General features: G+C 41.6%; 4 protein-coding genes across 4 annotated transcripts; 2 read left to right on the top strand and 2 right to left on the bottom strand.

Moving 5' to 3' along the window:
* Window positions 1-1078: 1078 nt before the first annotated feature.
* si:ch211-153b23.5 (uncharacterized protein LOC321177 homolog) lies at window positions 1079-2931 on the bottom strand. The gene is made up of 5 exons (XM_062393062.1): window positions 2805-2931; window positions 2191-2303; window positions 1822-1993; window positions 1517-1718; window positions 1079-1431 (listed from the first exon to the last, which is right to left on the bottom strand). Exons 2-5 carry the CDS (start codon window positions 2296-2298, stop codon window positions 1239-1241), a joined length of 675 nt encoding a protein of 224 aa, XP_062249046.1. The 5' UTR covers window positions 2299-2303; window positions 2805-2931; the 3' UTR covers window positions 1079-1238.
* Window positions 2932-3618: 687 nt separating this feature from the next.
* On the top strand, window positions 3619-8082 carry si:ch211-153b23.4 (uncharacterized protein LOC335392 homolog). The gene is made up of 9 exons (XM_062394461.1): window positions 3619-3673; window positions 4111-4224; window positions 4340-6016; window positions 6109-6208; window positions 6299-6447; window positions 6546-6658; window positions 6747-6836; window positions 6922-7044; window positions 7124-8082. Exons 1-9 carry the CDS (start codon window positions 3619-3621, stop codon window positions 7328-7330), a joined length of 2628 nt encoding a protein of 875 aa, XP_062250445.1. The 3' UTR covers window positions 7331-8082.
* Window positions 8083-13739: 5657 nt separating this feature from the next.
* On the bottom strand, window positions 13740-17500 carry si:ch211-153b23.3 (uncharacterized). Its single transcript, XM_062393232.1, has 9 exons — window positions 15994-17500; window positions 15824-15916; window positions 15632-15736; window positions 15434-15543; window positions 15160-15351; window positions 14884-15046; window positions 14630-14795; window positions 14402-14496; window positions 13740-14313 (listed from the first exon to the last, which is right to left on the bottom strand). Exons 1-9 carry the CDS (start codon window positions 17318-17320, stop codon window positions 14228-14230), a joined length of 2337 nt encoding a protein of 778 aa, XP_062249216.1. The 5' UTR covers window positions 17321-17500; the 3' UTR covers window positions 13740-14227.
* A 1666-nt stretch (window positions 17501-19166) lies between these two features.
* On the top strand, window positions 19167-22780 carry irg1l (immunoresponsive gene 1, like). The gene is made up of 6 exons (XM_062393926.1): window positions 19167-19281; window positions 19668-19722; window positions 19841-20028; window positions 20376-20468; window positions 20731-20936; window positions 21411-22780. The coding sequence occupies exons 1-6, from the start codon at window positions 19264-19266 to the stop codon at window positions 22336-22338; spliced, it is 1488 nt and encodes a 495-aa protein (XP_062249910.1). The 5' UTR covers window positions 19167-19263; the 3' UTR covers window positions 22339-22780.
* The last annotated feature ends 385 nt before the right edge of the window (window positions 22781-23165 follow it).

The following is a 23165-nucleotide window of genomic DNA, read 5'->3' as shown; positions in this document are numbered from 1 at the left end:
CGCTTGCGGACCAGTGCAATAAGACACCCGCCGTACAACGAACGGACGCCCGCTGGGCGGCATTTCTCAAAAACTCAAGTGAACAATAAAGAGCCGTGTGAAATCAGTAGAGAAACTCTGCGTCATGTTTGGGGAAGGGGGAGGCGGAAGAAACATTTACTGTTTCTCTCAAAAATGCTGATCGTGTTGGTAAGATCTCCATGTATCCTTAAATTATTTTTACAACACTGGCAAATTCGTTTTTACTGATCTTCTTCTTCTACTTCTTCCAGCATGCATGCAGTTGAGCTCTGTGAACAACAGCTATGCATCGCTTTACATATGTCACATACTACGTTGCACTGATTCGTTGTAGGTCTATCCAATTGAGCGAAGAGGCTTTTTTTTTTCTGGTTCGGTTGAAACACGCCCCATAATCACAGCCCAATGGAGCGGTATCAGACTCACATTCTGACTAGAATTGTGAGTATGACAATGTCAGGCTAACTTTTTCCTGATACAGGCTCTAAAATTGATCCTTGTGGAGAATCTCAAATTTTACAGCATAAAAAGACAAAGTCAGATTCATGGTCCTTCCTAGAAATCTACACAGGACCTTCCATTTCCTGTACGAAATAAGGAGTAAAAGTTTAAATAACTCCAGTAGTAGAATGTATTTGTGTAACTCCAACATACTTAAACCCACAATCGTCAGAGAGTGAGTTGTGAGTTTTTAAGGGCGGTGGTGGTGCACTGTGGTGGTGCAGTGGTTAACACTGTCCCCTCACAGCAAGAAGGTTCTTAATTCAGGTCTGCTTTGGTTTAAGGTTAGATTGATAGGGGAGACCCTTAATTGGTGATGTGAGTGTGACTGGTTGTTTGACTCCCCCCCTCCCTCCTATCCATTATCCCAAAATTGTCATTGTTTCTGCTTGAATAACCTACAGGCTGGAGCAGCATGGATCTTAACTCAGATATCTTTAGTTACAGATGCTTTATATATATATGACTGCATAAGTTATGCCGTAGTATTTATTTTGTAGCTCATTTGTGATTCCAATTGCTTTATGTTCGTCAAGTAAAAACAATAATTGCAAAATTGTAATGTGTCAAGTTGCTTTTATTGAGAACCCCATTACAACACAATGATAATATAACGATATGGACGAATGCACTGAGACAAGGAAGTTCTTCTGCAGACAAAAACACATTTAAGGTGAATAAAAACAAAACATTTAGACTGTGAGTAGAGAGACTTCTTAAGCCAGTTTCAGTGTCTCTTTGACTAAGACACCTACTCCATCAAATACTTTGTGAAAAGGTGCATTGCACATGAAGGCACAGGTGGTGACCAGCTTGTTCTTGACATCGACATGAGCTTCTCCCACGTCCTTGTTCACATGTTTGCAGCCCATCTCCTTCAAAACCCCTGCTGTCCCTGCAAATGGCCACCTGAGGGGCACAACAGAGGAACAGTCAGAACTGTAGAATGCATTTCTTTACAGACATCTTGATGGTGAAGAGCTCTTCCACTCACGTTTCACACTCTTTGTCCTGTCCCACAGTGAGCTCACAGCCTGGCAGGACTTTGGCGGCGAGGACGGGAGAGATGCACAACATGCCCAGCGGTTTTCCGGCCTTGTGGAAAGCCTTGATGAGCTTCTCCAGATGTGGCTGGACGGTGCAGTCCTTATTCTTCACTGCCCAGTCACTCAGGTTCTTAGCCACGCCGAACCCCCCTGAACAGAGACACACACACACACAGAGGATACATTTAAATAAAGGAAAGAAATGTCAAATAATTCATTTTGTGGTGTTAATCTTTGGCAAAGACAGTCTGACCTGGGATGATGGCGGCGTCGAATGCTGTAACATCTAACTTGGCCAGATCAGTCACTTCGCCCCTGGCAATACGTGCACTTTCCTGCAGGACGTTTCTTGTCTCAGCCGTGGGTTTCCCGTCGCAGTGATTTACAACATGCATCTGAACTGCATCCGGAGCAAACATCTGCACCTGAAGTGAAACACAGACTTGTAAAATGTCCTGCTGTATATCGAATCATATTCGGAGTGGTTATCTCTATCTCAGTGGGTTGGGGTTATTACACTGCCCTTGTACATGAACCGCAAGATTGGATCATGCACTTTGAATTAAATAACACAAATCTTCACAGCAGCTTCGCTTTTCATCTCTTCTTTTCCTCCACTTACTTTTGCTCCAGCGCGACTCAGGTGGACGAGAACAGCGGAGGCCTCGTGGATCTCTGTGCCGTCATAGACGCCACAGCCCGAGAGAATAACTGCAACACGCTTGGCCATGATTCCTATTAAACACAAGACATGCAGCACAATGTGTACAAAACCTTTATGACGTTGACATCAGGGTTGATCCCCTTTTTATTTCACTACTAGACATGAAGAAGACATGATTAACCGAGCACTGCTCATAATAAACCTGTTGCTCATGTTTACATAAATAATCTACGGAGCCAGGTGAGAGAGGAGCCTCAGATCCTGCTGCTGCTGCTGCTGCTGCTGCTGCTGCTGCTAGGTAACACTGTTGACACCAGTAAGGTGCAGTTACAGGAAGGACGGAACAATAAATAAATGCTGTACTTGAAGATGAATATTGAACAGAAATTGATTTAGCATTTCAAAGTTTCCCTCGTGCATGTTTCATAGATACTTTCATACAATTGTTGTCTACAATAAATGTGTTTGCTGGTCAAATATTATCTAGAAAGCAGTAGTTAGGTTCAGATAACAGAAGATAAGTTCAGACAGCAGCAGATAAGTTCAGATAACAGACGTTAGATCCCTCTCACCTTGTATAGGCTGGAGTTCTTCCTGTGTGTGTACTGGAGCTCTTCAGGAGTGTTGTGTTGACTGAACTCTGAAACACACACTTTATAGACCTGCCTGCTTCTCCCGGCTCCTCCCACACCGACCTGCCGTCCAACAGGTTGACATCATGCTCCGTACAGGAAACCAGAAACTCTGCTGGTTACTGATCGCCTTCCTTTGAGGATGAAATGAGTCACTCTCATCAGTTGTTTGAAAGAAACAATAAAACTGACGTAGTAATGCCGCACTGATCTGTTTATACAGGGTTAAACTTATTTAAGGGTCACGGTCAAAGTCCTGTGGATGAGAATTAAACAGAAACGTTCAGTTGAGATATATATATATATAGTTATATTATTCTTATGAAGTTGAGACTCTTCCGGCCAGAACATCATTTTTTTTATACACATAAAGTCATTAAAGTCACCACTTTTGTATCTTTAAATGTATATAAAATATTAAAATGGTGTATATGTGTATATGTTTCAATTACACTTACAAAACCCAAACTTTCCAATTTTATTTCTATCTATATTCTCTTTTGAATGTTGACAATAGGTTCTGATATATAGAGTGATACGTGATCATTTATTTCCTCTTCGTAAAAACCTTGAAAAAAGCAATCAACAGCAATGACATGTGCATTTTCTCTCTTGCTCTGTGTGTGTGTGTGTGTGTGTGTGTGTGTGTGTTATTTCCTAGTAAGGTGTAGCCTCTGCTCTCAGGTTTCTGCTGACGTCACACTCAGCCGTATAAAGCTCAGCTGCAGGCGGTGACAAACCCACAGACTCTGACATGACCGAACGACACACACTACATGTGTCCGTGGGCATCCTCGGCATCGCTGGAGGTAGGATTTCATTCCCATTGATTACTGATGCTTTATTTTTTTAACAGCATTTGTACAAAAGAGCCACGAGCCAGCTCCCTGTTTTATTCTAATAAAGAATTTTCTTATATCCAACTGTATTATAATAAGCCGATCAAGTGTCATCTCAAAATAAGGATTTGATGTTAAAAAAGTATGTTCAAGTTCAAAACCAAAATACAAACCCTTAACAATTTTGATATTCAAAACCAGCTGTGTGCTCGATGACATCTGTATAAAATTGTTAACAACTGTATTAAGACACCACCTGTTACTAGTATAAAATATAGAATAATCATATCTTTTTTTATCAAAACAATCAGAGAAACAAGTTGTAACTTGGCACCCGAGTTGTGTTACTCTGTTGTTCGTCACTAGCAGGTGGCTGTAGAGATAATGGATTGTGTTTTAAACCCCAGGTTCTCTCCTGCTCTTGGTGAAGGACTATGCCAGCTCACCCGAAAAAGACTTTATCCCCCATACTGCACTGGGGATTCTGCTCCTCATCATCGCAGCCCTATTAGCTTATACAGGTTGGTGAATCTATATTACATTTTTATTTCATTTAACTTTTTCATTCTGGTTTGTGCAGATAAAAAAAGAATCCCTTCCCGTGTCCCTCTGTTCTGTTTCCTCTTCGTCTCTCAGGTATCTGCCGCAGTCTGTCCCACGCCCAGCTCTTCTCGTCTCTGTGTCTCACTGTCTCTGCCCTGTGGTGTGGCTCAGGTCTGGTGTACATCCTGGTGGGGCAGGGGGTGCTGTTGCCCACAGAACTCAGGTCCTCTCTGGTCCCCGGTCTGGCGGCGTTCACCTTAGCTCTGCTCATCATCGGCAGCGTCGCCCTCTTATTAAAGAAAGCGGTTCTGTCTCTTATAGCCATCGGTATTAGTTTAGCATGCGCCCATCAAATAGCCGGCCTGTCTGCGGCAGGTTTTGGTCAGTCTGCCACAGCAGCAAACTACCTCCTCGTCTGTCTGGTTGGTGTTTACTTTGGTTTTGGGCGACTGCTTTTTACTGTCACCAAAGGTAAATTGGAACCTCCAGGAATAAACCTGAAGGGAAAAGCTGAGCTGAAAACGGAGCCGAACCAGAAGTGTAGCGATGTAGTGTCAGTGGGTTTGGTGATGAACTTGTTGTCTGCCTCTGTGTTAGCCTGTCCTCTGTTAGGTGTGGTCCCCCGGCTCTCCGTCGGTCATGTCCCCTGGCTGTGGACGGCCGGAGTCTTCCAGCTTGGTATGTGTGTCCTCTTTTACCGAGCCATGGACACACTAGCTGCCACTTTTTATGGTTTCACTGCCCTGCTGAAATTTGCAGAGGGCTACACTGCTCTCTTATCGTTCTATTCAATCCAGCCGTTCTCCCCTGTTCCCTTCCCTGTCGTCTTCGCTGTGCTTTTCTCCGTCCTGGCTCTGTTCAGTTGTCAGAAGAGTTTGCTGGAGGGGCTCTACCAGTTATTCTTTGCAGCTTATTGCATTGCAATTGCAGCCCAGCCTCAAGGCTTCAACCAAGCAGGCACTCAGGGTGTACAGGCCGCTATATTTGTAGTCTCTGCCATCATGCTTTTAATTACCACATTCAACATGGTCTCCAGGACCATGATCCCCACAGGACAAGATTATTTCACAGCTTTAGTAAACCGGATGCCGGGTCTGACTCTCAGAGCACACGATAAGGAGCTACATACTCCTCACCTGGGCTACTCCAAATATGCAGATGCAGAGGTGTTAGGCCACGCCTGCAGCGTGTTGGCTGCTTTCGCGGTCACAGCCACTGTAAATAACAGAGATCCTCTGTCTGTGCTGGTCCTGCCCTGGGTGGTGGCAGCTGGCGGGGCGGTGCAGCTGCTTTGTGGCTCGGTCGCCTTTTCTCGGGGTAAAACCTTTGAGAGCACGGTTTTTATTCTCTACGGGATGATGTGGAGCGTGTGGGGGCTGACACGATACGGCGGCCTGTACGGTGAAACCAGAGGCTTTAACGTGGCGGTGGGGATCATTAGCTTCATGCTATTTAACTGCTTAGTGACAGCTGCAACCCTGTTTCTGAATGTCGCCTGGTTTGCCTACGCCCTCACCTTCCAGCTCATCCTCATTAGCTTCCTGCTGGATGCAGTGGATGCTCTTCCTTATGGTTATGACATTGGAGTCACCATCATCTTTGGTCTTATCAGTTTTTATTGCTTCCTTAGCCACATCTTCAACAGCACCTTCCAGTCCCCTCAGATCCCTTTAGGGAAACCTTTAATCAAGCTGAGCGGTATCGGAGGGGGGGCAAATGTCTGTCCACATGTACCAGCCCGCAAGGCCTCATCTGTCCATCAGATGGCAGGTGAGATACAAGAGACCTTCATGTTGATTTTTATATGAAACGTGTGTTATGTGCTTGATGTGATTCTTCTGATCCTTTCCCTCCTTGTGCAGAAATCATGAAAAATGGGGGCATATGTGGAATGCCCACTGACACCGTCTATGTGCTGGTGGCGGCTTGCAACAGGCCTGATGCAGTTCTTAAAGCTTACAAGTGAGTTTCTGTATTGATGAGTTTTGCATTACCTGCATTCATTTATCGATTCTCTCTCATAACTCTATAACTGCTGCGTTTCGACTCCAGGGTTAAGAAGCAGGCACAGGACCGACCCATGTCCCTGTGGATCTCCTCCATCAAGCAACTGGAGCCAGTGCGACACCTGCTGAGCCCCCTGCTGCTGGACTTCATGGAGGCGGCGTGGCCCTCCTCCATTAGCATGGTTATACCCAGAGGTGAGGCTCAGTTGAGTGTGTAAGGTTGTGTGTTTTGCCAGTTTAGGTGAGTGGTGGGGTTTTTTTGTAGCATAATGCCGGTTAATTGTCTCACACAGGTCCGTGGATGGACACTTTTGGTTTGGGGGATTCGGCCAAACACATTGGGACTCCACAGAGCATTGCCATCAGAAACCCAGACTGTTCTGTGGCCACCCACCTCATCCACCTGGTGAGGGCTGCGCATGAGGAACACTACATGTCTCTTTGTAAAACTCACCAGCAAAGCTTTGAGTCAATACGACTTCTTATTCTTGCAGGTGGGGCCCATTGCAGTTACCTCAGCCAACCCTACAGGGGAGGCAGACACGACTCACCACAACCAAGTTTATGCCAAACTGGGAGACAAGGTGATGATTGTTATTTAGTTCAATTAAATAAAAAAAGGCAGATGTGTTTTCCGTTTTTGCATTAAACGTGTGTTTTTCTCGTCAGGTGGATGGGGTTCTATGTGACGGCCCCTCCCCAGAGAACATTGCGTCTACTGTGGTCGACTGCACTAAGATTGAAACAGGACACATTGGTTTCTTCAGAGTGGGTCTCATTCCCAAGTCCAAGGTAATATAAATACATTGCTCTGAATAAACAAGGTCACTTTACAACCTGATGGAGTTAAACTGTTTGCTTGGTTCTTCAGGTTCTGCAGATCTTTGAGGAGGTTCAGAGGAGACACAGACAGGGGCAGACGAATCCAGCTTTTGAGTACGAGCTGCATCCACCAGACGCTCACCGGGAACTGGGTTCAGGAGAATACAACACAGTAGAATCAGGAATGGGATCTGTTAACTCAACCCCATCCACAACACCACCTGAACAAAGCCCAGAAATGAGAAATCGCTCTTAGGATGAAGACAAACGCTCAATGCACTATTAAAGAATGTCAGTTCATATATTTTTCGGAAAAATTGATAGGTTAAAAATCATGAAGAAAAGGTGTCTGCTATTTTTAAATCTTTTATACAGGACCCTCCTTATATTTATGTGAAATGAATATGTTTTATGTACGGCATAATGTCTGCACTTTTGTACCTTAAAATGTAATATATTGTAAATGTTGTATATTTGATATCAATAAACTGTTTATTTTTTCGGGATAAAATTACAACAAATAAATGCCTAATTAAGTTGTTAAATGTATACAGTTCTGTTTAAACATGTGTTATTCTATTAAATCATGTTTATAACTAGTTTTCAGAAAACACCCTGATATGAAAATCAACCTATTGCACTCTAACTTACACTAGGTGCAAAATTATTTAATACTCAAATGAATGAGTATGAATATGGAAACAGTCCCATTAAGTACAGTATATATTTTGAATTGTAGTTTCACTTTTAACTGTACCTGAAGAGTTAGATTTCATAGTAATTTCATAAAATGTGCAAAAGGAAACAAAGCTCATTCTGGAGGCTAGAGATATACAAAGACAAAATTAATGTTTGATTATTGCACTATCCGTTATCATACATTAAGTGTTATCTTAAGTATTAATACATTTGTCGCTTCTGTTTTTGCTGTCCCTATTATAGCAGGACAGTTACACCATTATCATTGCTATTAGTTTTCAGATTTGTTGATGAAATAAAAAAAAGAATTCCAGCCCTGATCCACTCAAAGATGGATATATGTCCCATTATCAAGAGTAAATGAATCTGTGTCTTTAGGAACTTTAGCTTATAAATAACAGCAAGGTTTGGATCAGAATTTCTCGCATAACTGATTTTCAAATATGCTTATTCATAAAAATGTTCCATCTTTATACATGTAAAATGCTATTTGACCGATTATTAAATTTACCATTTATTAAGTGTCTCAAATATAATTTTCCTCCAGCTTACATGAGCTTCATCGGGAAGACCCTAACATTTTGATAACACTTTAACTTAACCAGTAAAAAAACAAAATGTGTTTAATATATCATCTTAAATGACACAGTCTTACTGGTATTTGGAAAACCTCTCAAAGTTGTTAAGGTCCTGTATGGTACCCAGTCCTTTCCTCTTTTAGTGAGTAATGTACATAGTTTATTTAGAAGTGAAAAGACAAGTAAGATCACTTGTTTTCCTGTAACTATTCTATCTCAGGAAAATGAATACCAGGTTAAACTGAGCCTGTCTGAGGAACTGTCACCTAAAATGTACAGATTTAAATTGATCACGTGGATTAGGATTTAGATCATTTTTTAACTCCAATTTCTGCTTTTGTGAATTCAAAGAGATTTACCCTTCAGAATCCAGCTCAACAAATATCAGTGTTCATTATAATTTCTGAACAATGTCAAGGTGAGATAGAACAAGAGTGGTAACTGAGCCATGCAGTCTGTGACACTGAGAAACTGAGATGAGCAAATTGTTGTTTATTGTAGATTAGAGTGGAAACTGAATCGTGTCTGAAAACCGGGCCAGGTAAAGGTCAATTGATATTCTGACAAAGCAAGTGTTACCAGCAGAAACAGCCATAGTACTGAACTACGGTAAGGACACCTGAACCCGCTTATCTCCCAGTGCAGAAACCATCAGCAAATACTGCAGCTATCCCCTATTTTGTCAGTAAGTGCTCTTGATCTACAGTTTTTCACAGGTCAGTATGTGAAATGTGAGGGAACAAAAACAAACAAACAAATCTGTCTGCAGATTTAACTTGTCAGCATATAAATTGCCCTGAAAACTACTCTCACAACTTTAGATCGTTTCCTGTCAAATGCATCAGTTTCCTCGTAAAAGCATATTTGTTATCGGAACAGGGCCTGTCAACATCATCAAAAATGACAGTGTGAAATGTTGCTCAGCTTTGTTCACAAACCGCCCAACGTAGGTAGATAACGCAAAAAAAAGAGGAGAAGCATCATTTGTAATATTATCACCAAATAGCACCCTGTTTAACATAAACACAACTATTTACAATGACTACACACATTTTTTTTATCTCACAGCCTTGAACTCCTTTTTGTAGCTCAGGGTTGGAAAAAAGGGAACAGTCCCTTATACCAACCCTGAGCTACTAAATAAGAACAGAAAGCTTCATTTTGTAATAGCTAAATAAATTGTGTTTTATTTAATATTATTAAATGTGTATTATTAATGTTCATCAGAGCCCCTACTTGAAAAGACATCTGTCTTTCTGTCCATATTTTTTTTTGTTGTGATAGACCAACGGACAGATAATTATTTATTTATTTTTTGCCCGTCTGTCTGTCCATTTTTTTTTCCGGGACGGACAGACGGACGTTTTTTTTTTATATATATAAATAATTTTTCTTCCCTCTGTCTGTCCTCTTTTTTGGGTCGGACAGATGGACGGATGAACTTTACTCTGGTTAGACATATGTGGGTAAAGTTGCTCAGCTTTGTTTCCAAACTCCTAAGCATGGAAAATAATACAATTCATAGAACAAAAGGTGACAAGCCATCCATCCATCCTTCCTTTATATATACTGCTGGTCCTTTGAGGGTTTCAGGGGGATCCATTCAAAAAAAGGAGAAACAACGTAATTTAACACCAGTTCCCTGGAAACACAAATATGACCAAATAGCCGGAAAATGTAGCTCTTCAACAATAACTAAGTAAGATCACTTGTTTTCCTGTAACTATTCTATCTCAGTAAAATTAATACCAAGTTAAACTGAGCACTGAATGATGGGACTTTCACCTAAAATGTACAGATTTAAATTGATCACGTGGATTAGGATTTAGATTATTTTAACTCCAATTTCTGCCTTTGTGAATTCAAAGAGATTTACCTTCAGAATCGAGGTCGACAAATATTCATGTTCATTCCAATTACTGAACAATGTCAAGGTGAGATAGAACAAAAGTGGTAACTGAGCCATGCAGTCTGTGACATTGAGAAACTGAGATGAGCAAATTGTTGTTTATTGTAGATTAGAGTGGAAACTGAATCGTGTTTGAAAACTGGGCCAGGTCACAGCTGCGTGATCTGAAAAGCAGGTGAGTTTTGTCCCGTGACAATTGATATTCTGACAAAGCAAGTGTTATCAGCAGAAACAGTCATAGTACGGAACTACGGTAAGGACACCTGAACCCTCTTATCTCCCAGTGCAGTAACCATCAGCAAATACTACAGCTATCTCCTATTGTGTCGGTAAGTGCTATTGATGTACAATACATCTCTGTGGAATGTGAGGGAACAAAAACAAACAAATAAATCTCCAGATTAACTTGTCACTATATAAGTTGCTCTGAAAACTAGTCTCACCACTTTAGAGCGTTTCCTGGTTATGAGTTACTAAGTCAAAGAAACAGGTGCCCGTTTCAGTTTATTTGTTACGAACAGGGAAATCCCGGAGACATCTCTCAGTTTATGTTTGAGCTCCTTTGGAATTGTGATGTAAATTTACGCGGCGAGACTTCGGAAATAAAGAGATCTGAGAATAATAATCTTATGAGTGTGTTTTATTCCTTGCAAGGGAAGGTCAGACAATCAAACAACATCTGAAGAGCAACCTGTAGAGGGAAGGACAGAGAAACATTCACATGTTTGCTCTTTTATGCAGATTTCGAGAAGAGGTGATATTTATGCATGAAAAGGTGAAAAGTGTTTGTGTGTGTGTGTCCACAGAATGGGATGGAAAATCTCAGGAAATAAGACGCAGACACAGTTTCCCGTAAAGAAGGTCTTTAAAGGTCATCAAGCTACTGTCGACACCCCCCACGCCTTTCAGGTAAAAGCACTTTACAAACAATTTAACCAAGTACAAAATCTGATTGACTCAAGTGATGTTGTGAGTTTAGATTAATTTATTATTTTATGTTACAGTGTAATGGGAAATTCAACAGACCGATTATCTCACCACTGTGGCCTTGGCAAACAGGGAGTTTGCTACAGTGGACGGACACAGCAGATAGACACAGAGGAGGATTTCATATATTTTTTTCTTATTACGTTTTATGAAGCACCTCTTTATATTAGTTCTGGCATGTCTTCTGTTTTTCATATTGTCTTGTGAAACGCCTCTTGGTATAAGTCCTGGCTTTCTCACACTTGCAGCGAGTGGTTCCATTTTGAGCACCCGTGCTTGTTGTGTAAACTCTGCAGCGCTTACTATAATAAAGACTCAATGGCAACTCAAGTCTGAGAATTTCGTTATTTCAAATCTCAAGACGAATTTCCATCACACAGTCTAATATTGTACTATATTTACAGTCTAATGTAGCTTTTTGCAGATTTAACATGTCACCATGTAAGTTGCCCTGAAAATTATTCTCAAGACTTTGAAGCGTCTCCTGGTAAAAGCATCAGTTTCCTGGTTAATCCTATTTGTTATCGTAACAGGGCCTGTCAACATCGTCAATAATTACAGTGTGAAACGTTTCCCGGCTTTGTTCACAAACCGGCCAATGTAGGTAGATAACACAAAAAAAGACCAACCAACACCCTCTTTATGTTACACAACTATTTGCAATGACTACACTCCTTTTTGTAGCTCAGGGTTGGAATAAAGGGAACAGTCCCTGATTCCAACCCTGAGCTACTAAATAATAGAGAAAGCTTCATTTCGTAATAGCTAAATAAATAGTGTTTTAAAAAAAACACAATTGTTTTTTTGGGGACGGACAGAGGGACGTTTTTTTTTTACATATAACTTTTTTCCGTCCGTCTGTCTGTCCGTCATTTTTATTGGAACAAACAGACGGACTGTTCTCTGGTCAAATATATGTGGGGAAAGTTGCTCAGCTTTGTTTGCAATTCCCTAAGCATGGGAAATAATACAATTTGTGGAACAAAAGGGGAAAAGCCATCCATCCATCCATCTATTATCTATACTGCTGATCCCTTGAGAAAAAAGTTGAAACAACGTAATTTAACACCAGTTCCCTGTAAACACAAATATGACCAAAGAGCTGGAAAATTTAGTTCCTTAACAATGAGTACCTCCAATGACTGCAAACAATAGAGGAATTTTCACAGACTCTAACCCCATGACAGCCCTTTGTTCAAACTATGACACAGGATAAATAAAGCTTCATGTTGGGATTGCAGACAGGCCTAACGAGCATGATAAAAGAAAAATGACACATCCAAGGAGATTATGTTTGTGCTCCGTTCTATTTGAGTGTTTGTTGCTTGAGGATCTCACTTGTTAACTATTGTCGACAGCAAGTAAAATTGCTATTCTGGTCTGGTTTCAACCTGGGCCCCACGTTTAGGTCAGTATCGGTCTCCACCAGCAGCTACAACACAGCAGCAATGTTATCTTATGGGGCAACTGCAATAGTCCATGAAATTTCCTCTTAAAGTTAAGGTCAGATCACTGTATGTCGAATATGGGGTGTTTTGAGCAATATCTTTAAATTAAGTTTGCCTTAATGAATGTGTATTATCGGACGTTTCTATTTATTGGTAGGACTAATTTAATTTAGCACACTCATTGTGATTTACAAGGCTGTAGAATAATGGCGGTGGTTTTGACTGCGTCTATATTTAGGAAAAAATGTGTGCTCTTATATAACATCCTTGCATTTGACTGTCCTGCATCTTCACTCTGAGATCCCTGTGAGTCTCTGTGTTGAAGCTTTCTGCAGAAAACCTCTATTATAATACACAAAGACAAATTTGGTGTTCCAGCCTCTTATATTTCCAGATACTTTTGAAAGGTAGGTGCTAATCGGCGCAGTATTTTGCTTAAAGATGGCTGCAGTTATTGTGGAGAGGAGAAGACAGCGTGGAAAAAGCGGAGAGAACAGTTTTTTTCTTCCTGGTTGGCAGTTTGGATTTTCAGAAGCACCTGAGCGCTCGCTCGTGCCACAGAAAGTGAACAGCTCCTCCTGCTCAATATTGGTCTGCCATCTGCTTTTAATTTCTTATGGGTCTTTCTCGCAGATACTTTCCCATATCGCCTTTCTTTGAGTTATATACATTTTTCTCTGATGTGGCTCAACATCATTTTTGTTTGCCTCTTCCACTTACACCTAAAATTCCACAGCATTAAATTTGACTTTGCGTTTTGGTCACTCTGCTGTCCTCAATGCTCCATGGCAGAGACCAGTAAAGCACGTAAAACACTTTAAATACTACTGACTCTACCATGTTTGCCCCTCTTATCATTTGAGCAATTATTTGTAATAGATCACCCACAAAACGCCCACCAACCAAACTTGCAATCTATCATAATGTTAATTAGGTTCCTTTATATGGGATCAGGCCCATGATCATAAAAAATGTATCTACTGAAATCGATGGTACTTTGGAACAATATTAATTACTTTTAGGGCACAAATGTTACCAGTCAAATTCACTCTTTATTTCAAATAACTATTCAGAACAGTACACAGTGAAGTACAATACAACCCAATACAATATAATACGATAAAGAATAAACACAGTGAGCTTAAATACCTTGTAACATAAGATACATTTTCTTGTATCTCATTAATAATTTATTACAGTATCATTCAATCCCAAGTCATTTCACAAATTCATTTTTAATTCAATAAACTAACATAAATATAAAGTTATTACAGTTCCTTCCAGGCTGTTACAATGTGAGAGATCTCATCTAAGTCATGGTTTGTCAGCTGAGATTCTTCAATGATAACTGCCCATATAAGTTGTTTTGAGCTACAAATGATTACTTTTTGTCAAGACATCCACAGATACAAAATACAAACAGCTCTATCTAATTATTCCGATTTCTTCTGTAAAGTGTTCCTGAGATTGCTGAATGGACAAAGGGTCTCACAGGGATCCAGGTGTGAGGGGAGATATGAGGAATGTGAAGATCACACCATAGTATTTTTCACTCTTTCAAAGATGTGTTGAACTTTAATGGCGGGGACACAGCCTTCCCTTACAATGGTGATGGTCCCTGCGAGAGAAGTACGATAGGCTAAAGTTAGTGAGTGTCTTTAAAACAGAACGACAGAGAATGTAACAGGAATATTTTTGCATTGTACCTTCATCAATCTTCAGGCAGTTAACCACAGTAGAAGCAACAACTTCATTAGAGTCCCCATCACAAAGAACTCCCTGGATCTTGTGTCCAAGTCGACTGCAGCAAAACCAAAGGAAGCAGGGAGGGTAAGTGTATGTGCATTAAGTATCTAAAAAGAGACTAACCAGCCCAAATCTCTATTCACTGAAACGTGACATGATGTGCCTGAGTTCTGTTAGAATACACTTACTTGATGACCATGCTGTGGTGGGTGCTGTCTGGTTCTCCACTTGGATTGGCTGAGGTAATGGCAAGGGGACCGGTGATGTCACACAGGTGGACGATCACAGTGTGGTCTGGGACACGGATCATGATGCTGTCCTTGGTGCCGACACGGTCATAAGCCGGTCCCACTCCTACGTGAGAAAAATTAGAAAGTGAGGTGAACACTCGGGACTGCCATTATTCTAAACGCTAAAACTGCTACTGCCCAGGGCTGTTTACCGAGTTTATACAGCCAGTCTCCTTTGCTGATGATGCAGCTGATGCCTCCAGGATACACGTTCCTCATAAACTCCCAGAGCAGAGGACTGAAGGGAGGCCTGGCTGCTACTAGCTGCTCCACACTAGAGATGCAGATACAGATGGGCTTCTCTGCTGGTCTGTCCTGGAGCAGGTAACAGACAACAGGTTGTTGGTTTAACATGAAGTACACAATAGAGAACTAATGATCTGTCCCATGTCAAACTTCAACAAACATCATATGTCGTTTATCTTTACTTTAATGCCGTAGATTTTCTCAATAGCCTGAGGATTCTTGCAGGAGGCCGCCAGGGCATAGACTGTATCTGTGGGAACACCGCAAACTCCGCCCTCCTCCAGAAGGCCAGCGATCTTCAGGAGACCACTGGTGAGTCGTGAATTAGCAACAGGACAGGGTAGCTCAGGAAAAGATTCCTCCTTCACTTTCTCCTGTGACAGGCCAAAGAAGAAAATGAACAGGATAAACTTCACTTCATAATCAGACTAGGGATACAATCTTCTGATAAGTTACCTTTAATAAGGAAGGGCCCATAGGCAGCAGTCTCCCGAAGAAGATGCAGTTGACCAGTGATGCCAGAGCTCCATATATACAAATGATTGACAGCAGTGCAAGCATGGCGACTGTTTAAAAAAAGTTTGAAAATTGTTATAACTATGTGGCTTTGCTGCACATAGGGTTTATTTATGTTCAGAATAAAGCAATGCTCACTTTCTAGTTGGTATGGCAGTCGCTGCAGTGTGGACAGCAGGAAACAGACCAGAATAACCTCCATGACTGTTGTTAAAAACAGCAAAACCAGGTTCCTGTAGGCAGCTGATTTAAAAAAAATGGAAGGAATTATAAATGGTTATATAGCAGTAATAATATAAAATGTTTGTTTATAAAAAGTGAACACTTTACCTATCAGCATGAGGAAAGTGTTAATGACCAGGAAGGCAATGGCTCCTGCCGCAAAACCATAGGATGCTTCTTTTGGAAGTTGGATGAGGTCACCTGAAATATTTTTGATTACATCTTTGTGTAATTCATTTAGATAAAATCCCCATCTAATCATGTTTTTACCAACATACCTGCAAACCTAAACCAGCTCCAGGTTGCCCATACTGCCACATAGCTGGATGAAATGACAGATCCAAAACGGCCACCTCCCGTAACTTGCAGCCGGCTGACATAGGCCTGGATTATGGCTCCAGAGATGAGGACCCATGGGACAGTCAGATTGAGGAAAGAGGGATTTGAGCTTGATAACCTTGTATGGAGAGCTGAGAGAGCTGCAACTCCATTTGAAATGTAAAACAGGGCGTCTGAGGCCTGGTCTGTTTGGGGCAGTGCCTCCTGTCTTCCATCTTTATATCTGCCACACGTCAAAGTTTTCTGTAGCCGCTCACTGGAGATGGGCTGTGGGCCGATAGGGATGAGAGACTTCTCTGCTATTGTGTTGATGAGACGTGTGAAGGTCCCATACAGGGAGGCTGCAGTGAACAGGGAGCAAGCCACACCAAAGAAAATGTAATAAGCCTGAAGAGGTATCTGGGGGATTGTTGAGATTGTGAGCAGGACAAAGAGAAGGTTGTGGATCAGTTCCAGGACATCCATGTTCAGGCTTCCTATGCAGAGCACAACGCCTGACACCACAAAGAACCAGTTTCCCACCATCGCCTCCCTCCCTGAGATCAATAAACTGTTCTCTACAGTCAGAGCAGATACCACAAATTCATCCCAAGCCTTGATCAGCCAATATGTAGCATGAAGACCAAACTTGGTTGTGTGGTAGCAGTCTTGGCGCAGATGGGCATAGTAGCTTGAGAACAGCTGGGCCACTGAGATGATTGAGACCCATACAGCTCCTAAGCCAAATGACTTAACATACCCAAAACTGTAGAAAGCCAAGATGAAGGGGGCAACAGTGTCACAGAAGAAACCCAAGGCCATGGGCTCTGCGTATTTTGTGTTTTTCTTCTTCTCTTGACCAATGCTCTGGGTACTTGCAGAGTTGGGGGTTCCCAGCAGAAGAACATTGAAGAGAGGGGTGCCAAAACCTTTGAGCACTAGACGCTGGGTGAGACCTTTGATTAGCAGTGCAGCTGAACCGTAGATGGCAAAAATGAGAATGAGCAACTCGAGAACCCCAGAGACCACGAGCGCCCAGGAGCTTGCAACTAGACCCACTGCTTCAAAAACTAAGGTGGCTGTGATGGCTCCAAAAACAAAAGGCATGATGTAGTTGACTGTGGCAGAGCAGAAGGCTAGGAGGAAGGACAGAAGGATAAAGGGGACCAGACCAGCGACTGCTGACTCTTTCATGGACTGACCTAAATGGCTGATCTCTGGGATCTCTGTGGTGGCATTTAGAGTCATGTTGCTCATCATGTAAGTGGACTGAGACAGATTATTCATTGTTTGATATACGATAGATGATGTCGGAGGTTCAGCTAAAGCGCCAATGTAGATTCGGGTTGCTCCATAACTGCCCCAAAGAGCAGCATAGCCAATGAAGGCGGTGCCACTCAGATGATCATATTTTCTGAAGGAGAGCAGTCCAGCCACCAACTGGCAAATACCACCAATCAGGATGAGATGAACACCTATAAAACCCATGAAATTAGAATTAATATAACAAGTAACAATATCATATTTTATTAGATTATCTTATCAGATTTTTTCAAGGTTTAACCTGCAAGTATGTTTTCCACTCCTACTGGTGCACTGCCAGTATGCGCTGTATTGAAGTTCTGCAGAAGTACGATGAATGCACTGATCCCATTGGACAACATCCCCAACACCCCTGGTTCGCCATAGAAACTTGCGGGAAAGCCATCTGATGTCGCCATTGTGTGGCGGTTGTCAAAATGCAGTTTTACTGAAAGAATAAAGCACATGCCACAGAAAAATGTCATGAATGTGAACAATACACAGTCTTGTTGGATTTATTGGTACAGTGGTATTACCAAAGTGAGTAAGTAATATCGCAGTGTTTTCAAAATGAATGGAATAAATCATGCAAAGTATAAACAGAGGAATAAAGAGTAAATGCTGTTTCTGGTTGAAAAATAACACTTTTATTTAATAATCAATAATGATTCTTCCAATTGGCCCCTGAGATGCCCGACTCTTATCAGTATTTGCTTTTTAAATAAAGTAGTCACTTGCTAAGAATACTCAGAATTAATAGGATAATTTGTTAAAAAAATATATTTTCTTAGCTTTTTGAAGATCACAATGTTGCATTAAACTCAATTATGTGTGGATTTGCTCAGAGCTATAGAGCTAAGAGAAAACAAAGAATGACTCAAATGTGCATCTTACTCAATCAGGAATTGTGCATTAATGATTGATATGTAATTGAGTAAGTGACAAATCCTAGATCTGCCACTGACAGCATTGTACAGAATATGGGGGGAAAGTGTTATGATTTAAAGAAAAAACAAATATACTGTAAAGAATAGATGGAAAGCTGTTATCCTACAAACTTAGGTTTATGCTATAAATAGACTATTTTCTATTGTATCTCCCTAACCAGTCTTGGATCCTGCCCAGTCATAAAAGGGCTGCTCCACCAATAGACAGCAGAGGTAACGAAGGGCAACTTTGTTTCAATTAATTTCCTGCTCCACTGACTGAAAAGCAGAGGGTATCTCTATAAGTACAATTTACAGACACCCCATCTCAAGTTGACTCAAGTTAAGCACATCATGCTCTGATAAATAACAAATTTCATTTGTTGTATTTATTTTTTAATATTTCAACACATTGTATGCATTTAGTAAATATTAAAATATCACGTTATCACCACATTGGAAGTTTACATGTATTAAAGTCTTTGTGTCAGAAATAAAGTGAATTAAAATAAAGTCTTACCTGGTGAAGATCCTCAGACCGGCAAAGTGTTGAGTTCTTCTGACACAGGGATGTTAAGTTTGTCATAAATAAGACTTTCCTGTGGGGAGGAGGAGTTCATGAAAAATTCCCCCACATAAACCTGCAAACTGAGAGGTGACATCATTGTTTCCTTCAACATCAACAATAAAGTACCACTCCTTCCCTTACCTCTCATGAGGATGATGAGGCTGATGATGCTGGTTGTGATGATGACGGTGATGAAGATAATAATCATGACAACCTTGGAAATTCCTCCTATAATCCACTGAGGTCTTGTTACGGATATGTATGCCCATCCCCTATTCCAAGTAAACTCTTAACACAGGTGATTGTTGTGTCCAGGACTATATAAGGCTGTTGTCCTCTCAACCTCAAGAGCATCTGCAACAACCTGTTGACTGCAAAACTACTGCATCAGAAGAGACAGAAGACAGAAGTCAGAGCAACAACTAACTTCAACCATGCTCTCTACACTTCAGGTAAAGATTTATTCATTCTCTCTCTTATTGAATCAATAGAGAACTGATGGGTAATAAGGTACAAACATCCTGTCAGAATGAGTATTGTGGAATCTAATAGTGACAGATTTAACTTAAAATCACGAGTTTGTACTGTGAAGGTGTGTTTTAAGAGTATGTGCCAGGGGAGGATATAACAGAGCTCTGGTTTAATGTTGAGCTAATCTTTACCTGCAGCTCAGACAGGCTGAGATAATTTGATCTGATAAGGAAATAGCTCAGAATCAGTGCACGTGTCTGCAGCCTGTAATCAATCCGAAATTATCAAGAAAAAAATGCTGTATAGTAACACAATAAATGCTGGTTTACTGGTTCAGAAAAGATATTCCATTTATTTTGTCCCGCAGAAAACTGTTAGACCGGTGTTGGCTGTCAGAGGACTGCATCAGTCTGCAATCGAAGGTAAACTTTGTTCACTTATGTACACTTGATTGAAAAAAAATGTAGATCTGTAGGAAAGTAAACATTTCTCTTTTTCGCTTATCTGATCACGACATTTATTTTTCTTTCTCCCTTGCAGTTTTGAAGCGCCCAGCCCCCGAGGACACGGTCACAGCCAGCTTTGGGAGGTTCATCAGTGAGATAAAGTCCCATCACTTGTCCCCTGTTGTCCTCCACCGCAGCAAAAGGATGGTGCTGGACAGCATCGGGGTCGGTCTGATTGGCAGCAACACCGACGTGTTTGAATTGGCTCTGCAGCACTGCCAGGTGAGGAGGAGGGGAAGAGATTGTTATCAGATATGAGGCAATGAGACGGATAAAACGCCTAACATTATATAAATAACTATCAGTGTGTGGACAGATGAGATTAAGTGAAAGTTAATAATTAATATAACTTGGGAACAGACAGGTTTTTATGCCCGATGACCTTTTTCCACAAATGTTCCAGACTGACATATGATTTACAAAGAAACTTATTCACCCTGTGTTAATTGAAAAGTGATGAGCTATTTAAAGTGAAGTTCACCGTGTGTGTGATGATGGTAAAACATTGAATTGAAAATGCCCTTGTAAAGATTCCCTGTTTACCTGTCTGTACTGTGTTTTCCCCTCAGTACATGTACGCTCCTGATGACATCAGCTTTGTGTACGGACGCAGAGGAGCCAGACTCTCCCCGACACTGGCAGCTTTTGTCAATGGAGTGGCAGTGAGTATTAATAGATGGAACAGTTTTGTCACCATGGACCCCAGAACACCAGACTATTTCAGTACACTAAATTCATCACGACTATGTTATTCTCAGCAATGGTACAGTCTAGAAAGGAAATGAAAACATTTGATTGGTCTTTCCAGTTGGACTTTCATTATTGTTTGGCCTCCTCTCCTTAAGAGGTCATCAGGGTGAAAAGCTAATTTCTGTGTTACCTCTCATGTGCAATCATTTGATCAGTGACATCTCTCTGCTTCAGACTCACTCCATGGACTTTGATGATACGTGGCACCCTGCCACTCATCCCTCTGGGGCAGTCCTCCCTGCTGTGTTAGCACTCATCGACATGATGCCGTCTAACAGCAAACCTAGTGGCCTGGACCTCCTGCTGGCTTTCAATGTCGGCGTCGAGATCCAGGGGCGACTGATGAGGTTCTCTAATGAGGCCAACAACATCCCCAAGAGGTGAGCACCTCAGATCATACGGACGCAGATACTGTCATTAATGGTTCTATAGCAGCAGGTGTTGCACTTAGTGAGTCAGTTCCTTGCTGGACATGTTTTTATTAATATACATGAGTCTAAAGAAATCTATATTAGACTGATCTTTGCAGCATTCTTTCCAAGCAATGAGCTTTGAAAGGCATGTACATCTCAGGAACAGCTGAGCCTCTGTGGCTCGTATTTCTACAGTTAACAACGTGGAAGAGAATGTCACACAGGACTTAATTTGGCCAATGTGATGCACCATGTCATTTGCTTATGCATCAAGCACCGAAATGACTAAAACCCTTGAACACGCCTGTATGTGGGAAAACTGCTTCACATAGAAGTGAAGCAGTTTTACTGCTGCAACCATAATGATGCGGAGCACCTATAGACCACCTGATTCCAAAACAACTGACCAAAGTGGCTCTTCTCTGTCCTTCTCATGCCCAGGTTTCACCCTCCCAGCGTGGTCGGGACAATGGGGAGTGCAGCTGCCTGTGCACGCCTCTTGTCCTTGGATGACGTCCGGTGCAGTCATGCCTTGGCCATAGCTGCTTCTCTTTCTGGAGCCCCGATGGCTAATGCTGCCACACAGTCTAAGCCCCTTCACATTGGCAATGCCTCACGTTTGGGGCTGGAAGCTGCTCTGCTGGCCTCCCGAGGCCTAGAGGCCAGTCCTCTGGTCCTGGATGCTGTGGCAGGGGTGGCCGGCTTCAGTGCTTTTTATGAAGACTACGTGCCACAGCCTTTAGAATCACCCAGTGACGGTGGCCATTCATTCCTGCTAGAGGAGCAGGACATGGGCTTCAAGCGCTTCCCTGCCCATCTGGGGATGCACTGGGTGGCAGATGCTGCGGCCTCGGTCCATCAGCTCCTCGTAGGAGTTGGTCCTGGCACCATCTCCCCAGCTCAGGTGCAGGACATCCATCTCAGAGTCCCGAAATCAAAGTACATCAACAGGCCTCTTCCTGAGTCTGAGCATGAGGCACGCCACTCCTTCCAATTCAATGCTTGCAGCGCTCTCCTTGATGGCGAGGTGACTGTGCAGTCCTTCACACCAGCTGCCATGGGTCGCCCTGAGCTGCTAGCTCTGCTGAGCCGTGTTCACATGGAGCATCCCGACGACAACCCGGCCAATTTCAATCGCATGTATGGCGAAGTGCAGGTGAAACTTGTTGGAGGAGAAATCCTGACCGGACGGTGTGACACCTTCTACGGTCATTGGCGCAACCCGCTGACTAATGAGAGCTTGGCAAAGAAGTTCAGAAACAATGCAGGGACGGTGCTTCCTTCAGATAAAGTGGAGAGTTTGATTGATGTGGTGGAGGAGCTGGACAGAATCGGGGACTGCAAGGCTCTTCTGTCACAGCTGAAATGAAAACACAATAACAGCTAAATGAAATCATTAAACATAAATACCTCAAAAGATATTTGACCTAAATAATTATTATCAATGTTGTCAGCTCTTAAATTAATGCTGAAGAATATCAATCCATCCTAATTGAAAAGGCAAAAATCAAACTTTGTATCTTTTGCACTTGATGCAGGTTCTGCATTGAAGACAGCTCATAGTCCTCATCACTGTACACTACACTTATTATGCATTATCTTTGTCTCTCTTACTGCTGATCAACACTGAAACCTGTTGGGCTAATAATATATTCATCTTATGTGTATTGCTAATTAATTGAATTATTTTTATTTTGATAATTAATCCATATTATTAGTTGTAAAAATGTGATCTATTTACTTTGGTCGGATTTATAAAAAAAGTATATGTTATACATAACAAACGTATTGGTGTTTCTCTTGGTGTGTTCTGTTTTTCTTTAAATAAAACAAAATAAAACTCAAAAGCACTCTCTGGGAATTTGTTTGAAGAAATATACTTTTCTCTTTGGCTCGAAAGAAAAATTCAGTACGCTTCTGTAGGTTTCTGTATAAGAAAGATTCTTCTTTTATTCAGTTAATTGTTTATTATTAAAGTGAATTGCTGGATAATAATTTGCTTTCCATGTGTTTATGTCACTCAAAAATATGCATCTAATTCAATTCAGGGTCCATAGTTAAAAAATCAATCACAAAAAAAAGAGGATAAAAAAATTCTCCACACCAGGAAGGGTGAAGGCAATCGGTTCGGCCGGCCCTGCCAATGAGGTGTCCCTTATTTATTTTTCAGGGAGTTGGCAACCCCTAAATATACCT

Source organism: Platichthys flesus, chromosome 8 (assembly GCF_949316205.1).
Source record: "Platichthys flesus chromosome 8, fPlaFle2.1, whole genome shotgun sequence".
NCBI lineage: Eukaryota > Metazoa > Chordata > Actinopteri > Pleuronectiformes > Pleuronectidae > Platichthys > Platichthys flesus.
This window is presented reverse-complemented; position numbering and strand designations above follow the sequence as displayed.